The sequence below is a fragment of the Ranitomeya variabilis genome, chromosome 5 (genome assembly GCF_051348905.1).
Source record: "Ranitomeya variabilis isolate aRanVar5 chromosome 5, aRanVar5.hap1, whole genome shotgun sequence".
In the NCBI taxonomy this organism is placed as follows: Eukaryota; Metazoa; Chordata; class Amphibia; order Anura; family Dendrobatidae; genus Ranitomeya; species Ranitomeya variabilis.
The window spans coordinates 47,172,888-47,192,613 of NC_135236.1; the positions used below are offsets into that span (position 1 = coordinate 47,172,888).

Sequence of the window (19,726 nt, forward strand, 5' to 3'; positions counted from 1 at the left end):
ACTAATTATTACTGCACTTGACTTAAAGTCTCTTCCAAGGACAATAAATGGCACCTGAGTTATCCTTCCCAATACAGAAGTCTTCACACTTGTACATAGAGGTGGCACCAAACTACAACGTACGATGCCCACAAAAGTCAGTTAATTCTCTAAAATACAACTTTACAATTTGTAGGTTATGAGGCCATGAGCACGTGGAATTAACGCTCCTTCCTGCATGTTTTCCCATCATAATTTTTTGATGCTAACACACAGTTTGCTTTACCTTTCCATTTGATTCTGACTATTTCCTTTTGTATTTTCCCTTCTGACTTCTAATTAATCCCCTCCTGTGTCTGTGATCAGTCTCCCTGCTGCTCCTCCCTCCTGATCACACCTGGCCTATTTCATGTGCACTTAGCCAGTTATAAATTCAGAGCTACAGGTCTGTCTTGATCGTGGTCTTTCCCTGTAAGGATGGCTCTAAAAGGATAACAGCAGAAATGAGCCAGAAGTGAACAGAAGTTCAGACTAACCACTTTTAATAAATGTACCAAATTTCTTTCCCTTTCCACCACACTTACTCATCATGCTGACATACAATCTAACAGTTTTGGCTCCATTACTCCCAACTCTCTTTCGCTATCCCCAAACCCCAGCACCCTGTAACCAAGTAATAATCTCTCCTTTCCTCCTGCCTCTCCACCTGACCTTCTCTGCTCTTCAACCTCAGATCTCTCCTAGTAAAACACAAAACAAGCCGCCCACTCTCGTTTTCCCACCTGCTCTGTCTCTCTCTGCTTCCCCTCACTGCTGGCGACATATCTCCCAATTCTGGACCCCCACAGCTCATACCTCCCATTATTACTCCCTTCTATCGCTCCCAGCCCAACATAAACACCCGAAATCTTGCCCACCTCAAATCCGTGCCCTTGAGCCCACCACCCTGCTCCCTCTCTCTGGATCACTCTGGAATGCCCGCTCCATCTGCAATAAACTCCACGTGATTCATGACTTCTTTACCTCTCTTAAGCTTTCCTTCCTGGGCCTCACCGAAACATGGCTGACACCCTCTGACATAGCTTCCCCTGCTGCGCTATGTTACGGCGGCCTCCATTTCACCCACACTCCTCGTCCTTGCAACAGACATGGTGGAGGAGTGGGCCTTCTCCTTTCTTCCAACTGTGCTTTAAACTAATTCCACCTCTAACCTCCCTTATCCTCACCTCTTTTCAAGTCCACTCTGCCCGCATCTACTCTCCGTCCAGCTTCCAAATGGTCATCATATACTGACCTCCGGGCCCGACCGCTGCCTTTATTGACTAATTCTCCACCTGGCTCCTTCACTTTCTGTCTGCCGACATTCCCACCAGCATCATGGTTGACTTCAACATCCCTATTGACAACCACCAGTCAGCAGCCTCCAAGCTCCTGTCCCTTACTTCATCTTTTGGACTTACTCAGTGGTCATCCTCAGCCACCCACACAGATGGACACACATTAGACCTGGTCTTCACCAGTTTCTGCTCCCTATCTAACTTCACCACCTCCCTTCTCCCTCTATCTGACCACCATCTACTCACTTTCTCATCACTGCCCTTCATACCTCTCACCCATGTCCAGGAACATGCGCACCCCCGCAGAAACCTCACATCTAGACCCTCGCACACTCTCTGACTCTATTCAGCCACTGTCCTCAATAGCTTGACTCCTAGACACAGACAATGCCACTAGTTTCTACAATTCCACTCTGGCATCATCCATCGACTCGGTCGCCACTGTCATGCATAGCAGAGTGTGACGAATCAATAGACAACCCTGGCACAATAACATCACTAAAAAGCTTTGGCAAGTATCCAGAATTGCAGAACGACGTTGGAAGAAAACGCATTTGCAAGATGATTTAACTGCACTCAAACAAGCAACACGCATTCAAATCAGCTCTAACCTCTGCTAAACAGGCCTATTTCACATCCCTCATATTTTCTTTGTCCCACAACCCCAAACAGTTGTTCAAAACCTTTTACTCCCTCCTCTGCCCACCACTGCCCCCTCCGACTTCCTTAATCTCTGCTGAGGTCTTTGCACACACTTCAAAAATAAGATGGACCAAACAAGGCAAGACTTTGTTGTCTGACCACCACAGCTCTGTGGATGACCGGTTAACTAAGGTACAGCATCCGATGGTTGTGCCCACCATGAGACCCTTTCCTCGTCTCTGCAAGCCTCCTCGTTACTATGGTGACCTATTAATCTAGGTTGTTGTGGACCGGTTCTCCAAGATCGGACATTTCACTCCACTTTCTGGTCTTCCTTCCACTCCTAAACTCGCAGAGCTCTTCATTCAGCATGTCCTTCGGCTTCACGGACTTCCACTCCACATTGTCTCCGACAGAGGAGTCCAATTCATTTCCCGATTCTGGCGGTCCCTCTGTAAACTGTAGGATGTCACTCTGGACTTCTCCTCGGCCTATCACCCACAATCTAATGGCAAAGTGGAGAGAGTGAATCAAGTCCTCACCAACTATCTGCAACACTTCATGAATGGTCACCACAGTGACTGGGCCGACCTGCTGCCATGGGCTGAGTTTTCCTACAACAATCATGTCTGTGAGTCCTCCTCTAACTCCCCATTTTTCATTGTTTATGGACAGCATCCTAAGATCTCGACTCCACTGCCTCTTGCTTCTGGCAATCCTGCAGCTGAGTCCCTGGCCAAGGAGTTCACAAAAGTCTGGACTGAGACAAATGCCACACTGAAGCAGGCATCGGTTCGAACCAAGGAACTTGCGGATAAGAGACGTCTGGATCCTCCACTTTTCCAACCCGGAGATAAGGTATGGCTGTCTTCCAGGCACATCCGTCTTAAAGTCCCTTCTTATAAGCTTGCTCCTCGTTTCATCGGTCCCTTTGAAGTACTCCACCGGATCAGTGATATGTGCTATCATTTGAAATTGCCTGCCTCCTTACGGATCCATAACTCCTTCCATGTATCCCTGCTGAAACCATCTGTTTTCAGTCGCTTCTCCCAGGATCCAGATAATTTTCCTTCTCCTGTCAGTTCCGAGGACGTCTATGAATTGAAGGACATCCTGGCCATGAAGAAAAGAGGGGGCAGGTCACTCTTTCTGGTTGACTGGAATGGATACGGTCCTGAAGAAAGATCCTGGGAGCCTGAGGAGAACATTAATGCCCTGGTTCTTCTTAGAAAGTTCCTGGCAGGTTTGAAGAAGGGTGGGTGCAAGGGAGGGTACTGTTATGCCCTCAGCTTCAGGCCATGCTCTGCTGTGCTCTGTACTTTACATACATCTCTATTTTCACAGAGTCCTCTTCTGGCAATTCCCATCCTGGACTCCTCTGGTCTCTCCAGTTCCCACTCCAAGTTGTCTTGCCTCTCCTCACGTTACCCTCCAGACCCTGCTACCGGTGGGATCAACCTTTCTGGATTTCATGGAGCTTCTGGGATTCTCTCCACCAGCAGGTCCAAGTATTCTACAGTGTTGTTAGTATGTCAATACTGGTCGTCCTCTGATCCTGGATTTGCGGCATTCAGGCCACCTGGTGTTATGATGGGGGAATCCCTGTATAGGGGAACACCTTGCCTGATGCTCCATTATGTGGTACAGTGTGGTGATCCAGAGGTTCTTGTTGGCATATGCAACAGATTAGGACTTATTATAAGTGAAAGGAGGACTTTACACTAACCAGACAGCAGATGGCGATAGTGTGTAAAGTTATATACTTGCTGTAATGTGGGGAGGGAAGCTCTCAGTTGTTGGTTGTTTTCTTACTTCCTGATTATTCCTTCTTCTTCATGAATGTATATGCCTCAGTGCACGGATTGTGTGACACTGAATTGTATCTCATGTTTATCCAGTATGAAGTAAATACTGTTTACTCAAGATATCTTGCTGATTGAAGCTCTCGTAACTACAGCGTGACTGCAAGAAGACGCACTCTGCAACAGGTTATGGGCCCAGGCACCCCAGACACTACAGGTCTGTACTACAAGCCCTGGCAGAAGGATTCTGGTTTATAACCCCAGATAACAACGGAGCACACAGATAAGCTCTGTAAACAGAAGGAAATCCAGATACAGAGTGACAGAGGAATTCATCATCCCAGGAGCTGGACATACAGGAGAATATCTTCAGAACAACTCTCTAAACAAGTAAGACTATATAAAGATGATGAGTAACACAGAACTGAAATTTACAGTAGCTAAACTGAATAGTGAAAATTATCAGTTATGGAAATTCAAAGTAGAGATGTTGTTATCTAAGGATGATCTATGGGAAGTAATTGTTACAGCAAGACCAGATCAAGATAATCAGACATGGGATAATAAGAATGGACAAGCTAAAGCCACCATTAGCTTATTAGTGGATGATGCTCAATTAATACATATAAGAAATGAAGAAACAGCTAAGGGAATGTGGGAAGCATTAAGAAAACTGTATGAAAGACCTAGCTTGAATCACAAGTTATTTTTATTAAGAAAGCTTTACAGTATGAGATTGAGTGCAAATGACGATATGCAGAAGCACATATTCTCAATGATGGAAGTGATATCACAGCTAAGATCTATTGGTGAAGATGTTAAAGAAAGTCATGTAGCAGCTGTATTGTTGTGCAGTTTACCAGATTCGTATACAGCCTTGATAAATGCCCTTGAGACGAGACCAGAAACTGACATTACATTAGATTTTGTGAAAACAAGACTAATAGATGAATATCAGAGAAGAAAAGAACAAAGAAATGATTCTTCTACTGAAAAGGACAGTGAAAATGCTCTTAAAGCTACAGAATTCAAAAAACCCTATAATAAAGAGACAAGAGAATGCTTCAGATGTAAGAAAAAAGGTCATTTAAAGAAAGACTGTACCATATGGAAAGCAGAACAACAAAAATTACAACATAATGGCACATTTAAAGTAACAGACAAGAAATCATCACTTGGTTGGTTTATTGATTCAGGAGCAACGAGTCATATGACAAGTGACAAGAATTTCTTTACTGATCTTGATTTAGATAAGAAAGAAGCCATTTATCTTGCAGATGGAAGCAAAATAACCACAGAAGGTATCGGACAAGGTATGCTAAATTGTTCAAACTAGTTCGGGCAAGATTCAAAGATACTTGTACAAGATGTGTTGTATGTTCCAAAATTGGAAAGTGGATTATTATCTGTGAAACGTTTAACAGCAAAAGGACTTACAGTGAAATTCAAAGACAATGAGTGTGCAATTATTGCAGGAAACAAGGTGATAACCAAAGTCAAGGCAGATGAACAATTATATCATTTTGCCACACCAAAGGAACAGATGAAGGTATGTACACATGATCACAAAAACTGTATTCACATGTGGCATAGACGTCTAGGACATAGACACCCTGACAGTATAAGGGAACTACAGAGAAAAGAATTGACAAAAGATTTAAAGATATCAGATTGCTCAATTACCATAAGATGTGAATGTTGTATAAAATCCAAAGCCACAAGGATATCTATTCCAAAAGAAAGTGAGATGAAAAGCGAAAGACCACTTGATTTGGTGCATACTGACGTATGTGGACCCATGAAAGTGACCACATCAGGAGGCAATAGATACATGTTGACTTTTATAGACGATTACTCAAGATACACAGTCACATACTTAATTAAAAACAAAAGTGAAGTTTTTGATCAACTTGTAGACTATGTAACAAGATCAAGTAACAAATTTCAAAGGAAGCCAATTGTCATCAGAAGTGATAATGGAGGTGAATTTACAGGTCACAGAATAGAAGACTACTTAAGACAAAATGGAATAGAACACCAGAAAACGGTTCCATACACACCTGAACAAAATGGAGTAGCAGAAAGAAAAAGCAGAACTCTAACAGAAATGATAAGATGTATGCTGACAGATTCCAAACTACCAGAGAAATATTGGGGTGAGGCAGCAATGACAGCTTCATATCTACAGAACCGACTTTTTTCCAGAAAACTGACGAAAACTCCATATGAACTGTGGCAAGGTATGAAACCAAGTGTCAATCATTTAAAAGTTTTTGAATGTAAAGTTTTTATATTCATTCCAACAGAAAAACGTTCCAAACTTCAAAACAGATCCATGGAAGGAATATTTGTTGGATATAGTGAAAATTGCAAAGGATACAGAATCCTAGATCCCAAAACAGACAGAGTTATGGTGAGTAACAGTGTGACATTCATTGAAGATTTAAATGAAGACATTATGATTTCAGTTGAAACAAAAAACGAGAAAACCAATAGTGACACAACTGAAGAAATATCTGATGAGAAAGAAGCAGAAATTAATGAAGAACAAAATACTGAAAGTGAAGAATCACAACTACAAACAGACACAGAACCAAGACGTTCAATGAGAACAAAGGAAAACCACCAAAACGTCTCTCATACAAGACAAGCACAAGAAAAATTAATGAGCCTACCTCTTGGGAAGACATATCTAACCTTCCTGTAGAAGAAGCTAATAAATGGATAAAAGCAACAGAAACAGAAATTAAATCCATGCAACACTCAAATACATGGACACTAACAGATTTACCAGAAGGAAGAAAAACCATAGGATGTAAATGGATTTTTAAAGTTAAATACCAAACAGATGGCACAGCTGAAAGATACCGAGCAAGACTCGTAGCTAAAGGGTATTCTCAAAAATATGGAGAAGACTATGATGAGACATTTGCTCCAGTTGTCAAACACACTACAATAAGAACTTTACTTACAGTTGCAGCAATGAAACAGATGCAACTGAGACATCTGGATGTAAAGACAGCTTTTCTGAATGGAGATTTAACAGAAGATATTTATATGGAACAACCTCCAGGATTCAAAGATGAAAGAAATCCAAACAAAGTTTGTAAACTACAGAAAAGCATATATGGTTTAAAGCAAGCAGCTAAAGCGTGGAATGACAAAATCACGGAAGTACTTACAAATGAAAAATTTCAAAGAAGCAAAGCTGATCCATGCTTATACACAAAAAGGCTGAGTAATAGATGGATTTATATACTCATATATGTAGACGACATTTTGATTTGTTTGGAACAAGAAAGGGATATCGAAAACATTCTAAAAATCCTGAAGCAACATTTCGAAATCAAAGACTTGGGAAATGTAAAACAATATCTAGGAATACAGGTAGAAAGAGAAGAAGACGGAAGTTTCCTACTGAATCAAAATCACATGATTCAAGTCATAACAAAAAAATTTGGATTAAAGGATGCAAAAACAGTAAAGTCTCCAATGGAAACTAATTATCTCAAAGAGATGAACAGTGAAAAAAATAGGCTACCAAATAATGAAGAATACAGAACAGCAATAGGAAAACTACTGTATCTAGCGACCATTACAAGACCAGACATCGCAGCAGCAGTAGGAATCCTGAGTAGAAAGGTGTCAAAACCAAATAAAGCTGATTGGAATGCCGTGAAGAGAGTAATGCGTTATTTGAAAGGAACTAGCAATGTTAAGCTGAAATTACCCACAAGTGATGCTTGCATTTTAACAGAATATGTTGATGCAGATTGGGCTGGAGATCCAACTGACAGAAGATCTACCAGTGGACATATTTTTTTTCTCTCAGGTGGACCAATAAGTTGGACAAGTGAGAAACAGTCAATTGTGACATTATCTTCAACAGAAGCAGAATATGTTGCCGCAGCACATGCAAGTCAAGAAGTACTGTGGTTAAGACAATTGTTGACAGAATTAGGACAACCACAGTTGGCACCAACAAAACTGAAAGAGGACAATCAAGGATGTCTTGTTCTTGCTCAGATGGAAAGAGTCAATCCAAGAACCAAGCATATTGAAGTGAAATATCATTTCTTGAGAGATCATCAGGAACAAGGAGTCTTGAAGTTAGAGTACTGTCCTACTGAAGAAATGACAGCAGACATCTTTACGAAGGCGTTGAATGCTGATAAACATCAGAGACTAATAAAAAGGTTGGGTTTGATTGAATAAGTCCTTACTGTTGAGAAAGGGTGTTGGCATATGCAACAGATTAGGACTTATTATAAGTGAAAGGAGGACTTTACACTAACCAGACAGCAGATGGCGATAGTGTGTAAAGTTATATACTTGCTGTAATGTGGGGAGGGAAGCTCTCAGTTGTTGGTTATTTTCTTACTTCCTGATTATTCCTTCTTCTTCATGAATGTATATGCCTCAGTGCACGGATTGTGTGACACTGAGTTGTATCTCATGTTTATCCAGTATGAAGTAAATACTGTTTACTCAAGATATCTTGCTGATTGAAGCTCTCGTAACTACAGCGTGACTGCAAGAAGACGCACTCTGCAACAGTTCTTTCCCTCTGACACCTTTTCCCTTTTTGTTTTTACCTTGTTAATAAATATCTTTTTGTTTATGAGATCCACTCTACTGTTTTTTGAGTATCGGGTATACAGCCACCACTGCACCATCAGTAGTCTAGTGAGTCAACTATACCTTGTCACACCCTGTGGGCGTTACAAATGCCCTAACCCCATAACTTCCCTCTCCAAAATCACTGAAGGACAGCTTGCTCATCTTCTCTCCAAATCACACCTCACCACTTGTGCACTTGACCTCATCCTAACCTCACTATTACACTAATCCCATCCCTAACCCATATCTTGAATCTATCACTAACTTCTGGTACCTTCCCCCCTGCTTTCAAACATGCCACAATCACACCTATCCTCAAAAAGCCTTCCCTTGACCTAAGCTCTATGTCCAGCTACCACCCCATATCTTTGCTCCCATTTGCTTCCAAACTACTTAAGCATGTCCACGCTGAACTTTCCTCTCACCTTGCATCTAACTCTCTTTGTCAGCCTACAATCTGGCTTCCGTCCCCACCATTCCACTGAGACTTCCCTGACCAAACTTACGAATGACTAACAGCCAAAGCTAACAGACAATTCTATATGCTCCTCCTTCTAGACCTGTCCTCTGCCTTCGACACAGTTGACCAATGCCTCCTACTACAGTTCCTCTCTTCCTTTGGTGTCAAAGGCCTCGCCCTATCCTGGATCTCCTCATACCTCACAAACATGACAATTTGCATTTCTTACTCCCATACTACCTCTTCATCTGGCCCCCTCTCTGTTAGTGTCCCTCAAGGCTCTGTCCTATGACCTCTTCTCTTCTCAATCTATACCCTTGACCTGGGACAACTCAAAGTCCTATGGCTTCCAGTACTATCTATATGCCGATGACACTCAGATCTACCTCTCTGGCCCAGTTGTCACCACTCTGCGCTCCAGAATCCCAAAGTGTCTATCAGCCATATCCTCCTTCTCCTCTCACTTCCTCAAACTCAATGTGGACAAAACCAAACTAATTATCTTTCCTCCATCTCGCACATCTTCCCTACCTGATCTATCTATCACAATAACTGAATTCACTCTTTCCCCCCGTCCCGGTAATCCGCTGCCTTGGAGTAACCCGTGACTCTGCCCTGTCCTTTAAACTGCACATCCAAGTTCTCGCCACCTCCTGTCACCTCCAGCTCAAAAATATTTCCAGAATCCGTCCTTTCCTCAACCCTCACTCTACCAAAATGCTTGTGCATGCCCTAATCATCTCCCGCCTCAACTACTGCAACATCCTCCTTTGTGACCTACCCTCTCACACTTTCGCACCCCTCCAGTCTATCTTTAACTCTGCTGCCCGACTCATTATTCTCTCTCCTCGCTACACTCCTGCTTCCCCTCTGTGCATATCCCCTCACTGGCTCCCAATTTCCCAGCGTATCGAGTTTAAACTACTAACACTGACCTACAAAGCCATCCATAACCTTTCTCCTCCTTATATTTCAGAACTAATCTCTCAGTATCTTCCCTCACGTAATCTCTGGTCCCCCCCAAGACCTCCTTATCTACTCCACGCTTATTTGCTCCTCACCCAATCACCTCGAGACTTCTCCTGAATATCCCCCATCATTTGGAATTCTGTGCCCCAACACGTCCGGTTATCCACCACATTTGGATCCTTCAAACGGAACCTGAAAGCCCATCTCTTCAAAGAAGCTTACAACCTGTAATGACCACATGACCACCTCAACATCATCGGAGCTACCGCAACCCCGACCTACTGTCTCCTTCCCCACAATCCTGTAGAATGTAAGCCCGCAAGGACAGGGTCATCACCCCTCTGTATCAGTCTGTCATTGTTAGTTTTGTATACTGTAAGTGATATTTGTATTTTGATGTAACCTCGTCTCATGTACAGCACCATGGAATTAATGGTGCTATATAAATACATTCTAATAATAATAATCATGGTTGTAATTTGTCCAATTAATTACCCTGCTTTAAGCTCCAGAGCATTGAGGAATATCAGGATTTGTTACTTACAACGACCTTCAGCTTTTTCTTCACACCATCAGATACAAACTGTCCCGCCGCCTTTATTTCGATCTCATGCTCTCCCAAGTTTAATGGCACAATGACAAAGGTAGCAGCCACTGATGAAGAAGGTTGGATCTTATATTCTTGACGATACTTTTTTTTGGAAGTAGAGTAACTGCAGAAATTCTCATTGTAGGTCCAGTCTACCCGCACCTAAAATAAAGAAAACAAGAGGACCATGTCAAGATGTAGGAGATGTAGGGTCCTTTAAAGAGTAAATACATTTTTTTTTTTATAAAATTATTGTCTGGGCTTTGAAAGATAGGATTTTTTTTTAATTGCTTACTTTTTACCCAAACACTATCTTGCTGTTCCAGGTTAAGCTCCCGCAGAAGCTGCTCAGCAAGATTCGTACAATATATTCAAACAGCCCGGGTTATGAAATCCCCTATATGAATATATGGGTCAGGAGCAAAGAGGGTCAGAAAGTCCCATATACAGACTGTTTGGATATAGTGCACAGATCTTTCTGAGCAGCAGTTAATAGCAGCTTAAAAAGTAGCACAACTTTGTCATTGAAACAGCACTGAAGAATAGTGATTGGGAGAGAAAAAAGAAAAATGAGGCAATGAAGTACAGTCTGAAAAATTTTAATTTTGCAATGCCTGGAGGATAATAAAAATGCAATAAAATGTATTTATTCATTAACATTTATTCCTTGTTTTTCACTTGCCTTAATTTCACTGTTGCCGTAATTGTAGAGAATCGCCCGGATCTCTACTTGCTCATTTCTCACCACGGAATATGGAAGCTTCAGGTCAATAAAGAAGTTCATCATCACCTGAATATCATGTGGTTTAGACACACAGATTCCTGTCCAGACAAGACAAAAGCAATCGAGAATGTCAAACCCAGTTTGGATGATCACAGAGGCAGCAAAGACTAAATTTGTCACTTGGCACAATTCGATGCAGTTTTTTTTAATCCACTCCTCAACATTGAAATTGCAACATCAAGAAGAACAAGCCTTAAGGTTAAGCACATCGGTGATAGTAGAAGGTTTTGCTAGAATCTTCAAATGATCAAATTTTCAAGCACCTAGCTCTTATCTTTTTGTGGGAAAGGCATTCAAGCCGAATTGATGGCAAATTATTATTAGCCAGATAAAACCTCAAAAATGTGATCAATTCTTGTTGGATGATTGTGTGATGCCTCCTGTTTTTTGACATGCCAGTTATCACCAGTTGCCTTAAATTGAGATGGACAAATTCCTTGAACTTTGAGACCTTGGTTTCCACATCTGGCAAAGCGTGATGTAGGTAGGCCAAGATGTTAGCACCATTTTAACATAGCATGGCCCAGTGACTGGGTGAACATCTGCATGGACAGATCGTCAGATTAGAAGAATGGCGCAAAGTGATCCATTCTGAACTGCAAGTGAAAATGGACATCACACACTAATTCTAAGCCATCACCAGCATCTGCACAAATCATCAGAAGGCATTTGCACAACATAGGGCTACGAGCCATACATCCATCTACAAGTGCTCCATTGACCTCACAACACAGTTCTCAAAGGTTATTATGGTGCACAGAGAGACAATAATGGAGGATGGAATGGACATCTTTCCTCTTCTTCAGAGAGTCTTTCTTATGTCCTTGATGCCAAAATAGTTGGAGATTGGTCAGGAGTAGAGATGAGAAAAAGAGACTGCATAGCCTAAGCTTGCTATTATGGTCTACCATTGAGCCCATCTGGGACTTTATTAGTCAGCATTGCAAAGGTATTAACATTACAATTAATAGGAAAAGCTTTGCAATTTATTTAATTTTCCATAAGTGAAAATCACTGTTGAAGTTCTGAAACACTGACCAAACATTGACGAAAATCAGATCAAAAACACTGATGACACTCGGACTCAAATGTACCACTTTATAATACTTTACATTTTTTCACCAAACATGAGAGCTGCAAACACAATTCTGATAGATGTTATTAGTAACTGTCTACAATTTGCCGACAGGCACCCCATTGCAGTCTAACTAAGCACTAGAGATGAGCAAACCAGAACGGTAAAGTTCAGGGTCCATACCGTACACCTAGTGTCCATGCACAGACTTCAAACATGGACTTCTACTTGAAGTCCATGCTACTGTTCAGGTTCAGTAGTCCAAACATCCAGTGTTTTTCCATGCTATCTTCTGTTTGTCAGTGTGATAAACACAGCTCTGATCGGGGGTAGATTCGTTACTGCCTGTCAAAACCCTGCGGTTCCCAGGCGATCATACAGATGACAGCGTGTGAGCCAACAGCTGTGACTGGCTGTAAAAAGGTTACCGGTGGTCACAGGAGTCAGCTGATGAGAGTACTAATCATCATCATGCACTCGGTCTTGCTGATGGCAGCGACAGCAGGCGTATGATGATGAAAGTATTTATCAGAAGGCGCCTGTTCAATAAATAAATAAAATTAAAAAGTAGCCTGGGATCCCCTCTGTTTTAGCTAGCCAGCACAGGCAAAATCAAAAGCTGCGGGCCGCAGCCCACAGCTGTCAGTGTTATCTTGGCTGATTATCAAAAATAGAGGGGACCCCATGCTGTTTTTCTTTTACTTGTTTAAATAATTTTATAAAACTGAGGGGGGTCCTCCAATTTTTGAGAACCAGCCAGGCTAAAGCAGACAGCTGGGGGCAGGTATTTTCAGACTAGAAGGGGCCATCGATATTGGCCCTCCCCAGCCTAAAAATAGCAACTGGCAGCTGCCCCAGAAAAGGCGTATCTTTTAGATGCACCAATTCTGGTGCTTTGTCTGGCTCTTTCCACTCACTCTGGTGCGGTGGCAAGTGGGGTAATATTTGGCAGGTTGATGTCAGCTTTGTAATGTCAGCTGACAGGTTGGTAATGGAGAGACGTCTATATGACACCCCCATTACTAACCCACAGTTAAATGTAATAAAAACACAGACACAGAGAAAAGTCCTTTATTCAATATAAAAACACAGACTCGTTTATTTGAAAGAAACACTCTTCACCAGCTTTCACCTATTTATTACTGTAAAATTAAAAATAAGAAAACACCACATTCCTCATCTGTCAGATGAACTTCCATGTGTCCCATGACGTTCTCCAACTCTGCTACCTCTGGATGGCATGGCTGAGTGGTGGCATGATTCAGGAGACACAGAGCTGAGCCTGAAAAAGCTCAGTGCCTTGTGGTGACATCATTGTGGTTACCATCGGTCACAGGCAGCAGTTCTCAGGCTCAGCTCACTGTTTTGAGGATTTACGGCTGAGCAGTCGCATCATGCCATCTCTCAGTCTTGCAATCCTGATAAAACAGAGTTATGTGCTTCGTGAGACAAACCCCTGGGCTTGATGTCATCTGACATTACAAAGCTGACATCAACCCCACAAATGTTATACCACTTGCCACCGCAGCAGAGCAAGTAGGAACAGCGAGGCTAAGCACCAAAATTGACACATCTTATGCATGTGCCATTTCTGGGGAAGCTGAGGGCTGATATTCTTTATCTGGGAGGGGGCCAATATATGGCCCCTTCCTATGCTATTTATATCAGTTTGCAGCTGACTGTTTAGCCTTTGCTGGTTAGTGAATATAGGGGGGACCCACATGATTTGTACAGTAAAATACACACACTGACTGCACTATATCACATTGACATCTTTACAATAATGCTCAGGTGCCAACTAATGAGAGTATTGCTCGCATCAGCGTCTCCTGCTCTCGCTCTTATCATCGAGAGGAGCACGCTGATGATAGTAGTAATAGATAGATAATAGATAGATAGATAGATAGATAATAGATCGATAGATAGATAGATAGATAGATAGATAGATAGATAGATAGATAGATAGATAGATAGATAGATAGATAGATACTTTATACAACCAAGGAGAAATAACTCACCTTTACTTTCAGATAGACTTACAGCCAAAACCTCCCATGTGGTGATTGAATCTTTTAGGAAAATAGTAAAAGCTTTGGTAGAAATTCTGTAAAAAAACAGCAGAGAATCAGGGTCTGCCTTCCCCTTTAATTAGAAAGAAAAGAAGGTGCTTTCATAGCGTGAATAATCCTCTTTAGGACCAGACAGAAGGGAAATATCTTCTGCTCAAAACATTGAAAACTGTAACATTTTATAGAAGACTGACAGCGTCAGTGATCCAGTCACTTACACAAAAGTTATCACCAGAAAATGACCTATTGTTTAAAAAATTTTTTGTAATACAATTTTTTGTAATTTTTAAAAACATATTTTAGCTATGTTTGTTTTTTTTTTTCCTTATAACTCTTTATTTTAAAAAAATGCATTTTTTTGAATTGTCACATTGGTCACTGGCTTTTTTTTAGCCTTTTATTTACTATAGTTTCTGGAAATTCACATGTACATTATCCACAATGGTCCAGAACCCTATTTTTTGTATTGAGGCATCTAATGAGTGTGTGCAAAGGTCTTTGTGAAGGGAGGTGGAGCATGGGAAGGAGTTACAATGCTTATTGGGAATGGTGGATCCTATATTAGGGTTGTGTATAAAGAGATAATCAGTATGAGTCTAAAAGTGTCCCAATGGCCATCGTGAAAATAACAATAACAATTACCTTGTGATATGAAAAAAATAAACATTGACAGATAAAGTTAATACATGTTAAACAAAAAAATGATAGGTTATTTTCTGATAACAGCTGCTCTTATTCTTAGAATTATTATTATTATTGTTAAATAATAAATCTTATAATAAATCTTATTATTTACTGTGCAATTTCTGAGTGTCGTGATATTCATTCAAGGAGACTTGGTCTAGTGAATCTTCCACGTAACACCCACTATAGGTGTAGTTGTGTCAAGTGGTGACACTACCTGGTGCATCAGAACATACACCAAATGGGATTTCAAGATATTTCTACTCATAAACCTGAATGCAATAATCAGACTAAGTGGTATAAAATTGAATAAAATGGTTGTGAGAACTTACAAAAATTGGGTTTATTTTGTCTCTAACAGCAGCACCCCTCGTGTCTAGGTGCTGTTATCCTGTTATCGGGAATATTTGAACATACAACACCCATAAATAAAAGTCTCACTATATAAAAAAAAAAAAGAACCCTTCTATTTCAATACATCGGAGTTGACCATTCACTTATGTTACACTCACCCTGCAGCATCTGGTCTGTCAGTCATTAATTCTATCTTCCAGAGCCAACTTTCTGGGAACTGTGATCTGGATATGATATCAGCATCGTCAATATATTCAATATCCTCATCACCTGATTAAAAGAAAAAATATCAACCTTAACATATAAACCTAATCAGGCTCGGACTGGCATATCGAGGAACCGGTAAATTCCCTGGTAGGCCTCTAATCAGGAATTAACTCCTCACTACCTTATATGGGTAGTAATTGGCACAATACATTTGATTCACTATGTACAGACAATGACATCTAGCATTTACTAAACTACCCAGTTACTTATTATATAGAAGCAGAGGTAAATTTGTAAATGAGGGTAATGTAATATATACATGTAGCTGAAGAGAGTCAATGTAGCTGCTGGGCCCTTGGCTTCCAGTCCGGAGCTCAACCTCATCACAAAGTATGTAAGGTTTGGAGAAAGTATGTGCACAAGGTCAAACTTCCTTCATGTCAGCATGTATTATCTTTAGGTCATTTGAAGGTTACGAAACCCCTTGGATTTTACCAGAAATCTTTCAAAGGGCATACAAAACTCTCCGGCAAGCATTGCGGCTCGCCATTGCTCCTGGCTCCTGGTGGCTGTTATTGTCTGCAGCGCTGTCATATTGACGATGTGGCAGCCAAGCGGTGAACTCACCATGTTTTTGTGGCTCATTCCATCAACTCAGCTGGGGAAAGTAAGCCCACTGTCGAGATGATGTCACCCAAACAGACATCCGGAGAAATAGCAGAGGCTCAGCGCTCAGTGGGTTTAGTGTTATGATCCTCAGTGGCTTAGGATCACAAATCTAACCAGCTAAGTCAGAGATAATAGGACGAGCTCTGGGGATGTGGTAACTGGACTGACCGCAAACCTGATCCTAACCGCACACACTATAGGTAGCCGTGGAATGTTTCCTGAAATCCTAGACGTCTCTTCACGGCCTGAGAAACTGACTACCCCTAAAGAGAAAGTAAGACCTCACTTGCCTCAGAGAAATAACCCCAAAGATATAGGAAGCCCCCCACAAATAATAACGGTGAGTTAAGAGGAAAAGACAAACGCAGAGATGAAACAGGTTAAGCAAATGAGGCCCGCTAACACTAGATAGCAGAAAATAGCAAGGGATCTGTGCGGTCAATAAAAAACCCTATACAAAAATATCCACGCAGAGAATGCGAGAACCCCCACACCAACTAACGATGTGGGGGGAGCAACTCAGCACCCCAGAGCTACCAGCAAGCAGAGATATCACATATTAGCAAGCTGGACAAAACTCATAATATTCTAGGAAACATATTGAACACAGATGAGCAAGAATAAGCAAACAGAACTTAGCTTCTCTTGGAGAGACTGATAACGGATGTAGACAGGAGGAATCAGAATAGCACTGAATACAACGACAACAGGCAAGGAATGAAGGACCAGGTGAATTAAATAGGAAACCTGACTAGCAGATGACGAGACAGCTGATCCCAGCCAGAAACCTGCAGAATAACAAAAAGAGCCACCAGGGGGAGCCCAAAGAGAGAACTCACACAGTACCACTCACGACCACAGGAGGGAGCCCGGAAACAGAGTTCACAACAGTTTAGTAGCATAGTTTCTTTTCTTTTTTAAACAAATTACAATCATGGGACAGGGGTTTTGGAAAACCCTCCAGAAAACCTTTTAAAGGGTTGTTAAGTTTTAAAAACTCAATTAATTGAATATTTCTTTTTTTAGGAATTTTGAGTGAGCTGTTATAAATAGTATTACTCACTCTGGAGGACTTCTGCTAGGTTTCCCCATAGATTACAGCCAATTGCTTTGACATCAGCACATCGTCAAGAACCTAACATGTAGGTTTATTTCCAATCCCATTAAGGAGAAATTGCAATCTGAAGATACCGGTAATTGAAAATTTAATTTGTCCTCTGTGTTCTATGGGCTGGAAGTTTTGGAAAGAATCAGACAGACCCATGATTTGCCCCTATTCCTATATTTCTACAGTCAATACTGAGGCTACACTCCCACGATTCATATCTTCTACTGACCTCTTGCAACAAGTCCCTCAGTGGGAGGTCTGCATGAGATGTCTGAAAATCTCATGTACCGTGCCGATACTCTAAAATGCAGCTGATTCTCCCCAAGTAAATATCCAACTCAAGATCCTCTACATGTTTTATAGGAACATAACGTTTAGGACAAATTAGGTTTCATTTGTGATAATTTTGGCTTTGTCTTTTTTGCGATCTCCTTACTTCTTGCATTTGGATCATTTTCTTTTAGCTTCCTCTCGACTTCCCTTTGGTTTTTAATATGTTTGCAGCAGTCCAGGAAAGCATCAATACATTTCTGTCCATCCATGATATGGCGAGTGCGACGTTCACAAGAGTGGCCCATGGGGTTGTCAAGCATACCATCTTCACAACATCTCTTCTCCAGCGCTATGTATTGTGATGCTAAAATGATAAGGCAGATCATAGTAGACATGGTAACTCTTAAAAAAACTTCACGGGGCTAGGTTCACATTTGCGTTCAGGATGGTTGCGGATGGCTGCGTACTTCTTCCTCCCTGAAGCTTCGCCTCCGCCTTATGCCTAAGATTGGCATATGAACAAGTAACCAGTCACTGATCTATCTTTACCTTTTTTGTCTCGCTCTTGAATCAGTAGAGCTGAGGAACGTCGTCTACGCTTTAGTTTTGGTTCGCATAAAGGCTCTGTGGAAAAATAATACCCAAATTGTAAATTTTACAATTAATTTGTGACCAAATAATCCAACTAGCATCGCTCATTCTTATGAGATTATTCCTAGAGTACAACGAAATCTCAGAAATTGCATTAAAAAATATTCTTCTAGTGCTGTGTTCCTCTCAAAGAGGATAGTCAGTATTCATATTATGTGATAAAATTGGCAGGAAATCCAGTCTAAGTAAAAGTGAGGTCTTCTTCAATAGCTGCATTTTTTAAATAAGTTTTAGTATTTTAAAGTTCCTCAAATATTTCCTTAGATTTTGGGACTGGCACAAAATTTGTGTCAATCAATGAATCTACAAAGAAATTATGTAGGAAATAATGCTCAGACAGGATAGACAACTTTCACTCTTTCATGAGTGTGGGCCATTACTTAATCCAGAAGTTCTTGGGGAAAAGACCTAAAACGATTGGTAAAAATGTTTGTGCCGTATTTGACTCTTTGGGTATTTTGAGTATTGATCAATCATATCTTGGTGTATAACTATCGAGAGGTCACTCTGCCACATAAGAAGATACCACTATTATAATGAGTACTTGGTAGGTTGGGGTCACGAGATACAGATCTTAGATTGGTTCCCGGGATCTTAAAATTAACATGAAATTTACAGTATGACTAGTAAGTTAACATACAGTGGGGCAAAAAAGTATTTAGTCAGTCAGCAATAGTGCAAGTTCCACCACTTAAAAAGATGAGAGGCGTCTGTAATTTACATCATAGGTAGACCTCAACTATGGGAGACAAACTGAGAAAAAAAAATCCAGAAAATCACATTGTCTGTTTTTTTATCATTTTATTTGCATATTATGGTGGAAAATAAGTATTTGGTCAGAAACAAAATTTCATCTCAATACTTTGTAATATATCCTTTGTTGGCAATGACAGAGGTCAAACGTTTTCTGTAAGTCTTCACAAGGTTGCCACACACTGTTGTTGGTATGTTGGCCCATTCCTCCATGCAGATCTCCTCTAGAGCAGTGATGTTTTTGGCTTTTCGCTTGGCAACATGGACTTTCAACTCCCTCCAAAGGTTTTCTATAGGGTTGAGATCTGGAGACTGGCTAGGCCACTCCGAGACATTGAAATGCTTCTTACGAAGCCACTCCTTCGTTGCCCTGGCGGTGTGCTTTGGATCATTGTCATGTTGAAAAACCCAGCCACGTTTCATCTTCAATGCCCTTGCTGATGGAAGGAGGTTTGCACTCAAAATCTCACGATACATGGCCCCATTCATTCCTTCATGTAACCGGATCAGTCGTCCTGGCCCCTTTGCAGAGAAACAGCCCCAAAGCATGATGGTTCGACCACCATGCTTTACAGTAGGTATGGTGTTTGATGGATGCAACTCAGTATTCTTTTTCCTCCAAACACGACAAGTTGTGTTTCTACCAAACAGTTCCAGTTTGGTTTCATCAGACCATAGGACATTCTCCCAAAACTCCTCTG

At 41.1% G+C, this 19,726-nt stretch overlaps 1 protein-coding gene across 1 annotated transcript in view; it reads right to left on the bottom strand.

Moving 5' to 3' along the window:
- Window positions 1-19,726, bottom strand: part of LOC143774325 (complement C3-like) — a 101,858-nt gene that overhangs the window by 46,040 nt on the left and 36,092 nt on the right. The window contains exons 16-21 of the mRNA XM_077261789.1: window positions 18,171-18,245; window positions 17,785-17,985; window positions 15,523-15,634; window positions 14,276-14,361; window positions 11,081-11,220; window positions 10,354-10,560 (exon numbers count right to left, since the gene is read on the bottom strand). Coding sequence (XP_077117904.1) covers window positions 10,354-10,560; window positions 11,081-11,220; window positions 14,276-14,361; window positions 15,523-15,634; window positions 17,785-17,985; window positions 18,171-18,245 — 821 coding nt within the window. The remainder of the gene's footprint in view (window positions 1-10,353; window positions 10,561-11,080; window positions 11,221-14,275; window positions 14,362-15,522; window positions 15,635-17,784; window positions 17,986-18,170; window positions 18,246-19,726) is intronic.